The sequence below is a fragment of the Micromys minutus genome, assembly GCF_963924665.1.
Source record: "Micromys minutus genome assembly, chromosome: 19".
NCBI lineage: Eukaryota > Metazoa > Chordata > Mammalia > Rodentia > Muridae > Micromys > Micromys minutus.
The window spans coordinates 41243480-41258180 of record NC_137954.1 but is presented as its reverse complement, the minus strand read 5'-3'; the positions used below and the strand labels follow the sequence as shown (position 1 = coordinate 41258180).

At 49.4% G+C, this 14701-nt stretch overlaps 1 protein-coding gene across 1 annotated transcript in view; it reads right to left on the bottom strand.

Moving 5' to 3' along the window:
* Nucleotides 1-14701, bottom strand: part of SNED1 (sushi, nidogen and EGF like domains 1) — a gene marked incomplete at its 5' end in the record, with an annotated part of 53407 nt that overhangs the window by 28658 nt on the left and 10048 nt on the right. Inside the window, 7 exons of the mRNA XM_080932713.1 lie at nucleotides 203-316; nucleotides 429-542; nucleotides 2071-2184; nucleotides 2516-2641; nucleotides 4606-4768; nucleotides 5278-5418; nucleotides 7808-8095. Of these exons, the coding sequence (XP_080788839.1) occupies nucleotides 203-316; nucleotides 429-542; nucleotides 2071-2184; nucleotides 2516-2641; nucleotides 4606-4768; nucleotides 5278-5418; nucleotides 7808-8095 (1060 nt within the window). The remainder of the gene's footprint in view (nucleotides 1-202; nucleotides 317-428; nucleotides 543-2070; nucleotides 2185-2515; nucleotides 2642-4605; nucleotides 4769-5277; nucleotides 5419-7807; nucleotides 8096-14701) is intronic.

Sequence of the window (14701 nt, the reverse complement as noted above, 5' to 3'; positions counted from 1 at the left end):
CTGGAGACCAATGTCCAGAAGGGAAAAGTCCTGCCCAGCCTCATATAGCATATGGCCATCTGCTTCCTGTTCTCCCCAGGTGGTGGCTCAGGAAGGACTGGGAGATGAAAAGAAGGTCAAGAAGGGGGGGAGGAAGGGGTGGGGGTAAAGTGACAGCCACTGGACAGGTCACAGTTACTCTGGAGGATGGTGGCACAGCTACCTGTCTCACACCGAGGTCCCTCGAAGGGCTGTACACAAACACAGCTGTAGTTTCCAACCAGGTCAACACACGATCCCCCATTCAGGCATGGGTCAGAGCTGCATTCATCCACATCTAGGGACAGTAAAGAGGGAGGATTGGCTTAAGCCAGATTGTGACCACCCTGAAAACCAGCCATATGAGATCCCTCCCAACACTGCCTGCCACCCGCAGGATGGTCACTCACCTGTCTCACAGGTGGCCCCAGTGTATCCAGCCTGACACACGCACACTGCAGAGCTGTTCTCTGCCTGGCACTGGCCACCATTTTGACACACTTTGTTGTCACATGGAGACTGGGCTACAAGCAAGGAAGAGTAGACAGGATATTGTTGTCCTGGCTACAGTAGGCTGAGGGACAGAAGTCTCTGAAGGCCTTCACTGAGCCTCACAGATCTAGGCTCAATGAGAGGGCATCCTGGTTGTCTCTGGAAGGTGACAAGCTGGGAGCCAGCTAGGCCAGTCCCAGGGGTACCCAAAACTCTGTATGAGTTGGTTCTGGCATGGAGGAAGGGCATGTGTGGTGAATAGGGTGTCAGGGAGAATGGAACCAGCCTCTGCCATTCTTCTAAAGAGCACTTCTGTTATCTGGGGCTCCTAGTCTGTCTCCGTGTAGGAGTGGCTGCTGCTCAGCTCTGCTCCTGTCCCTTGTGGCCAGCATGGTAGCAACCCTGAGGGGCTCCCTGGGCTTTGGCAGATGGACAGTGCAGTAGACCATCTGACTCTCAAAAGTAGCTCCCACACCTGGTTTTGCTGTCACAGTGAAGGTAAGGAGAGGCTAGCATCTGCCCAAGGAAAAGCTCTTTTGCTCTGAATGCGTTCCAACCATCCAGGCTCTGGTTTGGGCTGGAACAGGGTGCTCCTATCCACACTGGACAGAGGGTTTGTGGTAAGCCCATCTTACCAGATAAAAATCCCCCTTTGTGTGCACTTAAAATCGTACTTTCTTTTCATTTCTTTCATAAACTTATTCCTTCTCTGTTTGTATTCAAAATTCAGAATTGCAAATTTTCACAAAATTGAAACAGTTAGGCGAACATATGGGATTTGCAAGTCACCATTTAAGAAGCTATGATTTAGATTGAATATGTTCAAATAGCATCCATACTGAAACTTCAGTCTAGAACAATCCTGTCAGGATTCATTGTCACAAGAAGCTGAGGGTTCCATTTCAATGTGCACTCGAGTGTGCAAACACACACACATCTGTACTTGCTGAAACTGCAGTTGGATGATAATAAGAGGCTTCTACAAGGGGCTGAAGAGATGGCTCAGTGGTTAAGAGAACTGACTGTTTTTCTAGAGGACTGAGGTTCAATTCCCAGCACCCACATGGCAGCTCATAATGGTCTTGGATCTGACCACCTCACACAGACATTCCGAATGCTTGTTAACTAAAAATTCAAAGTGAAATGCATAACGAGTGTGTTGTGTTCTGGCTGTGAGCATCATGTTACTTACAGCTTTGCTGCTGCCTTGGTTCTGAACCCAGTGTACACCGTGTGCTGCTCATATGTTAGCCAAAACTGTGGACACTGCCCACACACCTCAGCTCAGATTCCAGACTACACTATATTACACAGGTTTTGTTTTTGTTTTTTTTAACTGTATATACGTTTTCTCTTCTAAACATATTTATGCCATTTTGTTTGGTCCCGCCCATACCATAAGACAGGTCATTCCTCTGACATCTGGCTTCTGCATGCCCTCATGACAACTCACTGGCCTACCTACACCACCGCCAAATCCTTCTGCAGCGTTCAGTCTCACCCCTATCCAGCTATGTGTCTTCTCCCTTGCAGCAAGCAGGGCTGGTGGGTGCATCTTACCTGATTCACAGGTGGGTCCCTTGAAGCCGGCCGGGCACTGGCAGCTGAAGCTGTTGACACCCTGGGTGCAGGTCCCACCATTCTGACACGGGTGGGAAGCACACTCGTTCACATCTGAAACATGGAGCAGGCTGGGGCCTCAGTAGAGGAAACTGTGAAGGAATTGCCAGGGCTTTGGGTAGGGGTGGAGGACAGACTAGGTTCCCGTCCCAGACAGGCCTTAACTTAGAGCGGCTAAGAGCAGCAGTGACACTCACTGCCACATGACCATAGCATTTGGCTGCCATTTGTTTGGACATCATGCAGACAGAGATCTTTGACCTCAAAGCCACTGTCGGACCTGCAGTATCTCCCCTGAACCTGGTTTATGACCAGTGGGTAGGGGATGATGTGGCATAGGACAATCAGTGGGCACCTTGCACCCACCTGGGTATCAGTGACTCACCCAGGTGACATCTCCGCCCTGTGAAGCCAGCGAGACAGGAGCAGGTGTAGGAGGGATTGCCCGTGACACAGTCATCAATGCACTTGCCACCATTGAGGCACGGGCGCAGGACCAGGCACACAGAGGCTGTGGACACAGGAAGGAGCCCAAGCCTCATGCCACTGCATCTAGGATGTGGGCAAGAGAGCCACCTGCAATGGCTGCATCTCCCTTCTCTCCGTCAAAAGGTCAGCTTAGCGACCACAATACTGGTGACGGTGCACCTTTGTGCTCACGTTCTGGGGCTTTGAGCTGGATCCCACTTTGCCTGGCAGGTACTTTTGGCAGGATCTCTTGCTGATTGTTAATGTCCTAAATTCTGACTCTGGCTTCCTGTGGAGGCCGACATCCTCACAATCACCTAAACCCATAGCTCCTTCTTTTATCTTATTCCTTTCCAATTCTACCATGGACACTTCTAGAAGCTCAGGGCTGCTCAGCCACCCTCCTGGTTTCCAAAGCTGGCACTTAATCACCACAACCAGTGGTTATCGTGGCTCCCTGGGATCCCCAGAGATCTCAGCAACTCCCAGGCCCAGTTCTATGAGGCCAGGCTGGGCTCCTAAAATAAGAGGTGACTCACAAATTGGCAGGTGATCAGGAAGTCTCAAGGACTCCAGTTGGTTCCAGAGAGACTCCAGAGAGGCCCAGTGGTCCAGCACACCATTCAGACTGGGAGCCTTTTGGACAGGGAGCTTACCATTCAGTCAGCTGGTATCAGCTGTGCTCACCTGGCCTACTTGAAATCATGGCTGTAAGAGGAGCTGTGCTTGCTTGGGAGTTACACTTACAGATACAAGGCACTGACCGCTTCTCAAGCAGCACCCACCCTCCCTTCTTGAACAAACTCGTGTCTATATAATGTTCCACAACTGCTCCTGGCGTGCAGTTTAGCTGTGTCCCTGGCTCCTAGAAGGACCTCAGGCACCAAGCATCTCTGCATCAAAGACCTGGAAAAAGGTGCTCCGTAATGGGATGGTGCCTCAAAGGGGTCCTCTTCTGAGAGTCCCTTCCCACCTGAGCTGCTGCAGCTTGAGAAGCATGGCTGGCCCACACATCGGTTCTCACCAGAACCTAGCACTCTGCCCACACATGTGCTCCAGTTCTCACTAGTACCTAGTACTCTGGCCTCTGATGAGGGACCCCAGCCCCTACCACAGTGCAGTGCCTGCAGGACCGCTTCAGATGGTCTAGAGTCTCCGTGTCAGAGCTGACTGCTGGCCAGGAGTGGGACTGGGGCTGCCCTGGGATTCTGCCCTCTTAAATGTTCCACTTGTTGCTCTGGGCTGGGATAGCATTGAGTTCAGCTTTGGCTTCCCAGGCTTGCCTGCTGTGTACAGTTTCTCGGATCTTCGTACCCAGCGTGCCGGGTGTGTTCCAGCTTCTCCCTCCCCAGTATTGCACACCCTCATCTCCTCTTCACCAGATGGTCTCCCTGACTCTCAGTTTCTCTGTGTGCTATCCCAGCTGACTTCTCTTTAGGTGACTCAGTGCTGGGGAAAGGCGCCCTGTTCTGTGACTTCATTCACATGAGCAACAAGCTTGTGGGGTGAGTCCCGGCAGCAGGCTGTCTTCAACCCAGGTTTAGAAGGGTTTGTGATGAGGGGGATCTCCTAATTGTCAGGTCAGCCAGTCAGTACCTGGACCCCTCTGCATTGTGGGCAGGGTGTTTCAGGGTGTGGAAACTTCTAGAGGAGTCATGGCAATAGAGCTAGGGTTCCTGAGTAGGTACACAACTAGTCTGGGGTACTGGGATCATCTCCCTGCTTGTACTACTAGAGCAGCAGAACCATAAAATGCTCTGGCTTGTCACCGACATCAGGCCTATGGATGTCCCCCACACCCACCACAGTTGGAGGCAGGCGTGGGGTGTGGCAACCCTGCCCCGTTCCTCTCCCCAGAAGACCCAGGTCACCTGAGGCATGGGACAGGCTGGGCTGTGGGACGGGAGAGGGTGGGGGGTTTAGTGAGGAAGGGGATAGGTTCTGGCCCCTCTGCCCCACCCCTACTGCCACAGGGTTCCTTAACCCTCCCCTCCCTGAGCCTCTTACTTGTATGGCCGCAGCCCCCCACGCGCACCTGGGCATCATCGATTCTAAACGCCCAGCGCCCGGGCACGCCCACGTTGGTGGTGGTCTCCACCTCAGCCATGTCTGCTGTGCGCGACCCAGGGATGTTGAAGTAGCGGTGCCCATCACCTGCGTTGAAACCTGCCTGGGGGCGGGGCAGAGAGGAAGGCAGGTCTCCTTACAGTCATCGAGTCCTCTCTTTGGATGGCCAAGTCAAGGATGGTGGAGAGATGGCCTTGTAAGCAGATGACACTGCAGATGTTGGGGTCTGTGACTTTAGCAGCCCCTCAGATAAGTGTGGTACTGGAGGTCCCCTCTCACTTCCAGCACTTACCACTAAGCATGTAGGCCTCACTTAGGGCCCAGGAGAAAGTTGGGAATGGAAGTACAGTATAGGGGATAGGCACACTCGGAATGAGACCTTTATGTGAGAGGAAGGGGCAAAGGCAGCAGAGTCTGTTTTGTGGTTCTGGGCATGGAGAGGCCAAAGGGACACAGAGTCAACTGTGGCTGCCACACACCAATCTCTGCATAGGTCTGGAAGGGAGCAGGTATCTGCTATGGTGAAGGTCTGCCTACCTCTCCTGCCCATATTACTTTGGCAGGAGGGGCAGGGGCCCCTGAACACTGGGCACCGAGTCTATCCAGGCTTACCTGGGCTGCAATGCCTCCCAAGCCGTCAGCATCACCCCCGCTGCTGGCGTGTGTGCCTGTAGTCCACAGGATAGACTCATAGTTGAAGATGGTGAAGGAGAACTGGCCATCAGTGATGAGCACCGTTTGGAATGTGTTGACCTGCCAAGACATGGGGCTAGCTGTGACTGGCTGTGATTGGTTGTGACTGGTTATGACTGGCTGCACTCCCTGTCTCACATTAGAGCCCCTTTGTCCCCCAAATGAACAGCCAAGCAAGGCAGGACCATGATGGCTTTGTTTATCTCTACAGCCTAGTGCACATGACTCCACTGTTAAGAGTCAGGGACAGTACACCTGGAGCAGACACTGTCCCCAGCCTCTGTAGAAGCCTCTCGAGGCTGGGGTAAAGATGCCTAGTGGGCTAGCACTCACTCGGCCAAACCCACAAAGTCTGTGTGGTAAGAACAAAAACAAGGAGAAAAAGCAGCAATATTAGGTTTGCTGGTTTCCCTGCCCTTTGACTCTATGAACACCCCTGAGAAGTGCACCCTGAGAGAGTGTTTCAGATTGGGGTAAAGAAATGACCTTGGGACACATAGGAAACTGAAAGAGAGCATCAAGTCCCACTTCACACCACACATGAAAGCAAATCCCAAATCCAGTGTTGTTTTAAAACAACAACCATGGAAGTCCTAGAAGAAAACACTGGGCAATACACGTTACATCAGAGGAGAGAGATGTCTGCCATGTATTAACAGCAAAGATAGATCAATACATTTAACCAAGATAGATCATACAAAATAAAAACCTCCAAGTAGGAAAAGTGCTGTAATATCAAAATGAATGGCAGACAGTAGCTAAAAAAATGTATTCATAACAAACACACGGCAGTCAAAACTGCTGATATCCTATATATCCAGAAGAACTGGGAACAATAGGAAAAAGATGAAAAGCATTAAGAAAAGTTGACATGAGATGTGAATAACAGCATCACCACATAGTGTGGTAGCAATGATACTAGAAAGAGTCCAGCATCTGCAGAACCCAAAGATGTGAGTATAAAAGGAGCACACCTGTTTTGCCTACAGGGATATCCAGGAAGGAAGATGACAGTCCTCTGGGGGAGGGACAGGGAACAGGCACCTCCAAATGGACAGCTGTGGGATACCCTGAGAGGGCAGCAACCTGCTCTGGGGATGTGTATGTCACAGCAGGATCTCAAGTAGCCATGTAATCAGGCGCTGGTCGCACATGGGCCTATGTCTTGTTTCTATCATATGGGCTTGTTTCTATCATTGGGAATGGTGAAAAGCTGAACAGGAATCATTCTTATATAAAATTCGGCAGGAGAGACAATAAGCAGATAAATGCTTTGTGTGGGTGGCTGGAAGGGGTGATGGTCAGCAAAGGCCAGTGGTGGGGCTGTGGAGGGACGAGATAAATGGTGTCTCCATCCTATAGGTGCCGCGTGGCTAGACTGTGCCTCTGAGCAAGCCCTGCTGCCCGCTGCCTTCAATAGCAGCTTGTAACCCCTCAGTGTGGGCTCATCTTGTTGGTTCTGTCCAGGATTGTCATCCAGTACTTGGGACACTGACTGCCATCCAGTAGGTGCCCTCAAAAAAGGCCTTACTGTGTGAACAACCAGCTTGGAAAGGCCACTTGCACCCCAGGGCCTCTTTCCATGTGGCTTAGATCCTAGTGCTGGAAAATACTTGTCTGGGTAGGCAGCATCAACCAACCATACCCACACAAAGGGCTCAGCCACTCCATCTGAGAGCCCTGGAACAACAGCCAGGTATGGAGGCACATAGCCGTGGACCCAGCACCCTGGAGGCCGAGTTGAGAGGACTAGAAATTGAAGGCCACCACAGCTACATAGTGAGTTTGAAGCCAGCCTGGGTTCCATGATACCCTACTCAAAACAAAACAACAACAACAAAATAAAACCAACAAAGGCTGGGCTGGTGGCTCAGCTGTACAAGGGCTTCCTACACAAGTGTGAGGGTGTGAATTTGAATGTTAGGTACCAGTATAAATTGGAGCATGGCTGCACATAAGCCTGTAACTCCAGTGGGGTAGGGGTGGAGACAGGAGGATTGCTTGGGTTTTGTTGGCTGCTAGACTAGCTCAAAGAACCTGCCTAGTTGATTCAGGAAATGACGACACAGACCAGGACATCCAGGACATACCCCACATGCACATGCATACACAAAACAACCATAAAAACCTCCCACTAATTAATAAAAAAGTCAATAAAAAAAACCCTCCTACCTAGAACAGACCCTCCTCAACCCTGCCCCACCCTGGAACTGCTAGAGAACCGAGCCATTCCAGCAGGATACCTCCTAGCACCATGCTTCCTGTGCAGCCCCCACAGGAGAATTGCTGTGCTGGGCTTCCCTGCTTCGCTGAAGCCCTGTGATTTCAGAAGTGACATGAGCCTGAGCCCAGAGTTATTCTTGGGTATAGGTCACCTATACCTGACTTGCTTTGGCAGGGTCCCAACCACACAGCCTCCCTCCCAGGCCACACAGCCACCTGGACTCACAGGGGAAGAGCTGCTGCCTCCAAAGAAGGTCACACGGTACCAGGTAGCAACAAAAACCCAGGTAGCAGAGAAGTCCGGGAGCTCAGGAAAGTACCGTCTGATGTCCTCTGTGGCTCTGTTCAGCATGGCTGGGTCGGTGGCCTCCCGGTAGTAGACGTCACCTGCACGCCGGTTGTCCACATCTGCCCAGAAGGCTGCTACCACACAGCGGTCTTTGGCGATGGGGAAGGCCACGGGGGTGAACTGAGAAACTTCCTTCAGGAAGGAGATGATCCCATTATTGTTTACCTGTGAGGCAAAAAGCCAGGAAGCAGATGTACCAGGCACTGCAGAAGGTGGTCATCCCAGTGGTATCTCAGCTGCCCCGCCCCCCAGCAACCTCCCCACCCCCCAGCAACCTCCCCACCCCCCAGCATCCTCTTAGTGATCCAGCTCAGGCAGGCATTTCAGGCTGGCTGACAACCCTTCACCTCTGAAATGGGACCATGTAGCCCTGTTCTTGTCTTGTGTGCAGCTCCAGATTCTGAGCTGTGTGCCATACCACTGGCTTAGTTGCTACCTATGCTATACTCTGGCCAGGGGCCTTGAGAGAGTGGGTCAGTGCTCTTGCATTGAGCCAAGTTTGGAGTAGAAAACAGGAGGCTCAGGGACCAGCATGGTTTAGAAAGGCTGTGATGGCCAAGTTGGGAAATGTGTGCTTGGGTCTCCAAACAGGCAGGCACAAGGCTCTCCCTGACTCTGAAACTTACTAGCCATGCTATCCTGAGACAGTTTAGCCTACCTCTCTGTGTTCTGGTTTTCTTAGCTAACCTGCCATGCGTTAAATCTTTAAGTCAAAGATGTAGGTGCTGGTACAGTTATGGGGGTTGAGTTCTCATGAATGACATCAATGCCCTCATGAAAGAAACCCAAACGCTTGCCTTCTGCCACGTGAGAACACAGCCAGAAGACTTCAGTTCATGAGCCAGAAGGCAGGCCTCACCTTGGACTTCTCAGCCTTGAGGACTGTTCTCTGAATCCTGTGGCTTATGCGTTGTACAGTAGAAGGCATTTTGTTACAGATGGACTGTCTCTAGCTCTGACCTCACAGGGCACTAGGGTTTCAGTTTGTTGTTTAGATGAATGATAGCTAAGGGGAGGGGGCAACTAAGGCCCAGAGTAAATGTGCATTATTGGCACTAGCACAGTCACGCCTGACCCTGTGCCTCAGGCCATGGCAGTGGCAAACCTGCCTTGGGTCTGAGTTCAAATGTATGCAGAAAATGTCCAACATAGCTTTTCCTGTCGATATTTACAGCCTGAAGAGTGCTCCTCTATGGAGAGTGCTCCCCTATGGAGAGTGCTCCCCTATGGAGAGTGCTCCCCTATGGATGATGCATTCCTATAAATAGTTCTCCCCCATGTATAGTGTTCTCCTATAGATAGTTCTTCCCCATGGATAGTTCTCCCCTATAGATAGTGCTCCTACCAAGATTAGCTAAGTCCTCTTTTTCAGCAGGACACAATAGTGTCAGCTTCCTGTTCAACTGTAGAAATTAGAAGTGTTGAACTTGCAGGGTGCTATCTCCATCAGATAACCCAACCACATGATTTCTGCATGTGTATCCATGGTCTGTCTTTTCTTCACTCCCTTGCTGTCCCTAGTCAGGGTTTCCCAAAAGGCAAAATATAACAAGCAATCAAATACACATAACGAAGTAACAGAATAGATTTCTAAATGGATTCGATGCAAGTACAGAAAAGTGGAGGGCTGAAACCAGAAGGTAGGTGGGTTAAGCAACTGTCTGGACTTGTGAACAGGGACAAGATGGAGTAATTAGAACACAGGCGAGAGACAGGACCAGAGAGCGGTGAGGGCGCAGGCACTGGAGAGCCTTCCGGGACTGACAAGGGGCATGCAGCTGCACCTCCAGTAACCTCGGGGACTGAAACAAAGCCACCCAAAACCAGTGTGGGAAATGTAGAAAGCCAAATGCAGGAAGCCACTCTGAAAGAAGAAGGATGACAGACTCCAGGAGCTGTTCAGGCGCCCATGGCTGCCTTTTTTTTTTTTTTTTTTTTTTTAAGCTTAATCTCACCATTCCTCCTTCTCCTCCTCATCATCATCATAATTTATATTCCAACCACAGTTTCCCCTCCCGGTCCTCCCAGTTCACCTCCATCCATCTCCCCTCTCTTCCAAACTCACTCCGCCTCCATTGCCCTTCAGAAAAGGGCCAGCCTCCTAGGCACTGTCCCTCATATTAAGCCTGGATGATGCGGCCCAGTATGAGGAAAAGGGTCCCACAAGCCAGCAAGAGACAAGTGCCTGCTCCCACCATTAGGAGCCCCACAAGAAAGCCGAGCCACATGCTGTAACATATATGCAGAAGGGTTAAGGCAGTCCCATGCAGGCTCTCTGGTTGGCAGTTCAACCTCTGTGAGCCCCTGTAAGCCCAAGTTAGTTGATCCTGTGGGTTTTCTTGTGGTATCCTTAACCCCTCTGGCTCCTACAATCTCTCCTCCCCCTCTTCCACAGGATTTCCCAAGCTCTGCCTGATGTTCTGCTGTGGGTCTCTTCATGCCATTGGACTTTTCTTGGAAGCTAGAGAACAGTGGCATTTTAAGTCTTCAGTGTGCCAGGAGACAGCAGTGTCAATATAAAGACCTAGGCTCAGAGGAGACACTGAAGTCATGAAATGAAGGGGATTTGCATAGGCAATAATACAAGAATGCATAGAATTACAGAGCCACACTTACAGAGACTGATTCAACCTCAAGTTGACAGGAAATGCAAGGTCAGAGATGCAAGAAGGAAAGAAAGATGTTAAGAGTATAAATCTAAGTGGACAAGGACCAAAAGGGACACTATAGCTAATGGAACCGTGTAGAAGATCTACAAATTAAAACTCAAGACAACAAAAGCATTCTGCCTGGGAAAGGTCACTGCATGCTCTGAGGGGGAGTAAATGAACAGTGGAGCTTTTAGTTGAACTCCGATATGTTAACGGTTGTAGGGTACCATCTGGAGAATCTTTGAGGACCACAGGAGCAGCACTTCCTTGAAGGAGAGGTGAGATAGAGTAGTTAAAATACTCAAAATATGGTAAAAACCAGTAAGCAGGGAATGTATAGTGTAACTGTTGCAGCAGGTCTGATGGGAAAGGCTTCCCCTACAGTTCTGTTCTAGCTGCTTCAGGCAGGTGTGTGTGTGTGTGTGTGTGTGTGTGTGTGTGTAAGAAACTCTGCTCCCTCTGGGGATGGTTGTCCCAGTGAAAGTGTTACTGCTCTGTTCTGGAAGGGGTGGGGGTTGGAAGGCTGGGGGGTGAGGTAGGCTTCCTCAGTGATAGCTCTGCTCTGGCAAAAGTGTTTCAGTTCTGTTCTGAAAGGCATCCTGGCAGTCAGGAGCCAAGGAATACCACAAGGTCACACCACAACAAAGCTCACATGAGAGATTTATTAGGGGGGAAAACCCAGGAAGGTGGCTGCCTCTGCTGATAAGAAGCAGCAGAACACGGGGCAGCCCTCAGGGTTGATATAGGGTTTCTTGCGGAGGGTGGGGCAGCTTTCCAGGGTTGCCTGGCATTGAAGGGATTATGTGGCCCAATCTTTAAGGCAAGCTCAGGGATTGGTGTTTTTTTTTTTTTTTTTTTTTTTTTTTTTCCTCTTTTTTTCTTTTTCTTGTTGGGCAGAGTCTGGCTGCTCTCTGGCCTCGGGCCATTAGAAAAGGACCATTTAGGGCCCTTAGGGACATCTGGGGGTAGGATCTGATCACGTTCCCACCTTGAGGAGCTGGAAAGCAGTTACAGCTGTTTTAGCATGTATGGTCTAGCTACTAGAACTTCTGGGGGGGGGGAGCGTCACCTGCATGCATTGAGGGTTTATAAAGGTTACAAACTTTGCAAAGGGAGTCCAACCCTTCTAGGCCTTTGGCTAAGATCAAGTGTAGCAAAGGGAGTCCAAGGCAGGGAAAGGCTTCTGTGCTGCTTGAGTCCTTGTGGCAAGCCAAGAGACAGAACAAACACACAGCAATGAAGATTGGGATCACCCGTCAGCTGCCACAGCACAAGATGCAGATGCACACACCTGTCTTATGCACATACCCGTCTTACGCAGCATATTAAAGTGAACTAAAGGTTCTAGTTTGGAAATAAATGGGAAATGCCAACAAAAGGAAATCTGCCGGCGGTGGTGGTGTTATCATCAGACAAAGCAGGCCACGAGGCCACATGGAATCCTAGAGGTAGACATCATTTTACAACCATCAGGCAGGTGTAATGATGTCACACCTCGGCATCCCAGAGGGTGACAAATGGACATAGGTCACGTCACAGCCATTTGAGACTATTCCCTGGGAAAACTTTTGGGCAAGACCATGTGGTCTGAGGAGGAAGCATGGTAAGGAAGTATTCGCTATGGCCCCAGCCTTGGTTTTTGCTGCAAACAAGAATGCCAGTCCCCGTCAGCTGTCGGGGAGGTCATTTCCCTGGATTGTTTGCAGAGCCCTGAAAGATTGTCCTCTTGGGGATGAAGAGCAGGCTTACTGTAAACGCCAGGCCCCTAAGCTAAGAGAGCAAACCTACAATGTGTGTGACATCTACTTGGGCCTTCATGTTGTCCCCAGACACTCGGTAAGGGGTACAGACGGAAGGGCTCTCTTTGTGAGGCTCACATGACTTGACCTGGATGGACAGTGTGTAGTTGTCTCAGTCCTGCAATATGTAAATGGCGTGAATTCCTCAGTTATCAAGTTGTGGTTTTGTTGGGAATATGAGGCATGGCTTATATTAGAAATGAATTAATTTGCTGTTAAACCAATGTTCATCAAACTTTAAATTATGAATTTAAAAACTGAAGGAGAAAACCCCCAGTCCATGTGTAAAAGCTGGGTATATCTATGAGTGTCTGGAATCCCAGAGACGGGCAGATCTGCAGAGCTCTCTGCCAGCCAGCCCAGCAGGAGCAGGAAGCTCCTGTTTCAGGCTCTGACATTTCTCTGACCCTGCACCGGGACTGCTGGGCATGGAGGCCTCATGCAAAGTTTTTGGTTTTGAAATTTGTTTATTTTGTATTTTTTAGTTATTCATTTTATTTATTTCTCTTTTAAAGATTTATTTATTTTATGTATATGAGTATACTTGCTGTCTTCAGTCACACCAGAAGAGGGCGTTGGATCCCATTTCAGATGGTTGTGAGCCACCATGTGGCTGCTGGGAATTGAACTCAGGTCCTCTGGAAGAGCAGTCAGTGAGTGCTCTTAAAAATTGAGCCGTCTCTCAAGCCCTCCTTTTATTTTTTAATATTATAATTTACTCACATCATTCCTCCCTTTTTCTCTGTCCCCCCAGACCCTCCTATATGCCTCTTTTTGCTCTCTTCCAAATTGATGGCTTCTTTTTTCTCACTAATTGTTGTTATATGTAGACACATAAGTATTTATAAATACTCAGACACAACCTGCTCAGTCTGTATAACGTTCCTTGTGTGTGTGATCTCAGGCTGATCATTTGGTATTGGATGAACGAGGGTGTGCCCTTCTGTGGGGGAAGACTATTTCTCCTGCTCGCAGCCTTCCTTAGTTGACTGTAGTCCTTTGTGGAGGGTTAAGGCCTCCTGAGCTTTTCCCATCACTGTAAACTTTAATGTCTGTTAGAATATATCCTTCTAGCTTATGTTTCCAAAATGGTCTTAGTTTTACGTGTGTGTGTGTGTGTGTATACACCTGCAGAGGCCAGGCAAGAACACTGGCTTTCTCCCTATATTGCTCTCTGCCTTATGTTTTAAAAACATTTAGTTACTTGTGGGTATGATGGGTGTGGCTACATATTTATGGCCTATATGTGGAGGCCAGTGGACAACTTGTAAGAGCTGGTTTTCTCCTTCTATGATATGGGTCTGAGGGTTTGAACTCAAGTCATTGAGCTCCTCAGCACATGCCTTTCCCACCAAGCACACATACAGGTGTCCACACAGCATGCACCCCCTGGAATAGTCAGATGGAGAAGAAAGTAATCTCCCATTTGCAACAATATAGCTGAGCCCAGATGGCACTGTGATAAGTGGAACAAGCCAGGCCCAGAAAGACAAATACCACATGCTTCATGTATAGAATTTAAAACACTGAACTTAGAGCAGAGAGTAGATGCATGGGTATAAGACATGTAGAGTTGGGGGATGGGGTGGGGGAAGAGGCACCTGGAATGGATTTTAGTCTTCAGGCCTTAGTTGTACAAGGCTCTAGTCCAATGGTGTTGGTTGCATTAGAAATACAGTATCACTTGATATTATATCACCTCCCACCTGTGGCAAACACCCAAGAAGGAAGGCACATAATTTTTTATCATGGCCATCATTCCCAGTATATATATATATATATATACTCACTGCATTGCATAAAACTTGAAAAAATATATATGCACACACACACATGTAATTTTGTCAATTTTACTCCAATAAAGCTGGGAAATGTAACTGAAACAAAACTAAGAAGAACCAGTGTCTATCACTGTAAAGCATATAAACCACATAGTCTATTTTGACAGTCACACAGCAATGACCAGGAATAGACGGGACCATCAGGAGCAGGGTAACTAGATGTGGTTACCCTGGAAACAGTGAAGGAAAGAAGGTGGTGCCTCTTTGTGGATGGAGTGGAGGCTGTACACAGGCCTCAAGGATATGTTGCCAGAGGGACATTCAGGGGCTGGCCAGGAGGAACCACCCAGAGGGAGGGTGCAGCGTAGTCAGCCCTGGACCTCTTCTGGATCTGCATTACACTCGCCTGACTTTGGTACACACACATCAAGAATCCCTTTCTGATTGTTTTAGAGAAAAGATGTAAGGACTAAAAGTCACAGATGGCAAAGGCAACTCTGGTTAAGAGGAGGTCAATATCTTTGGGGCTGGACTTGGGCT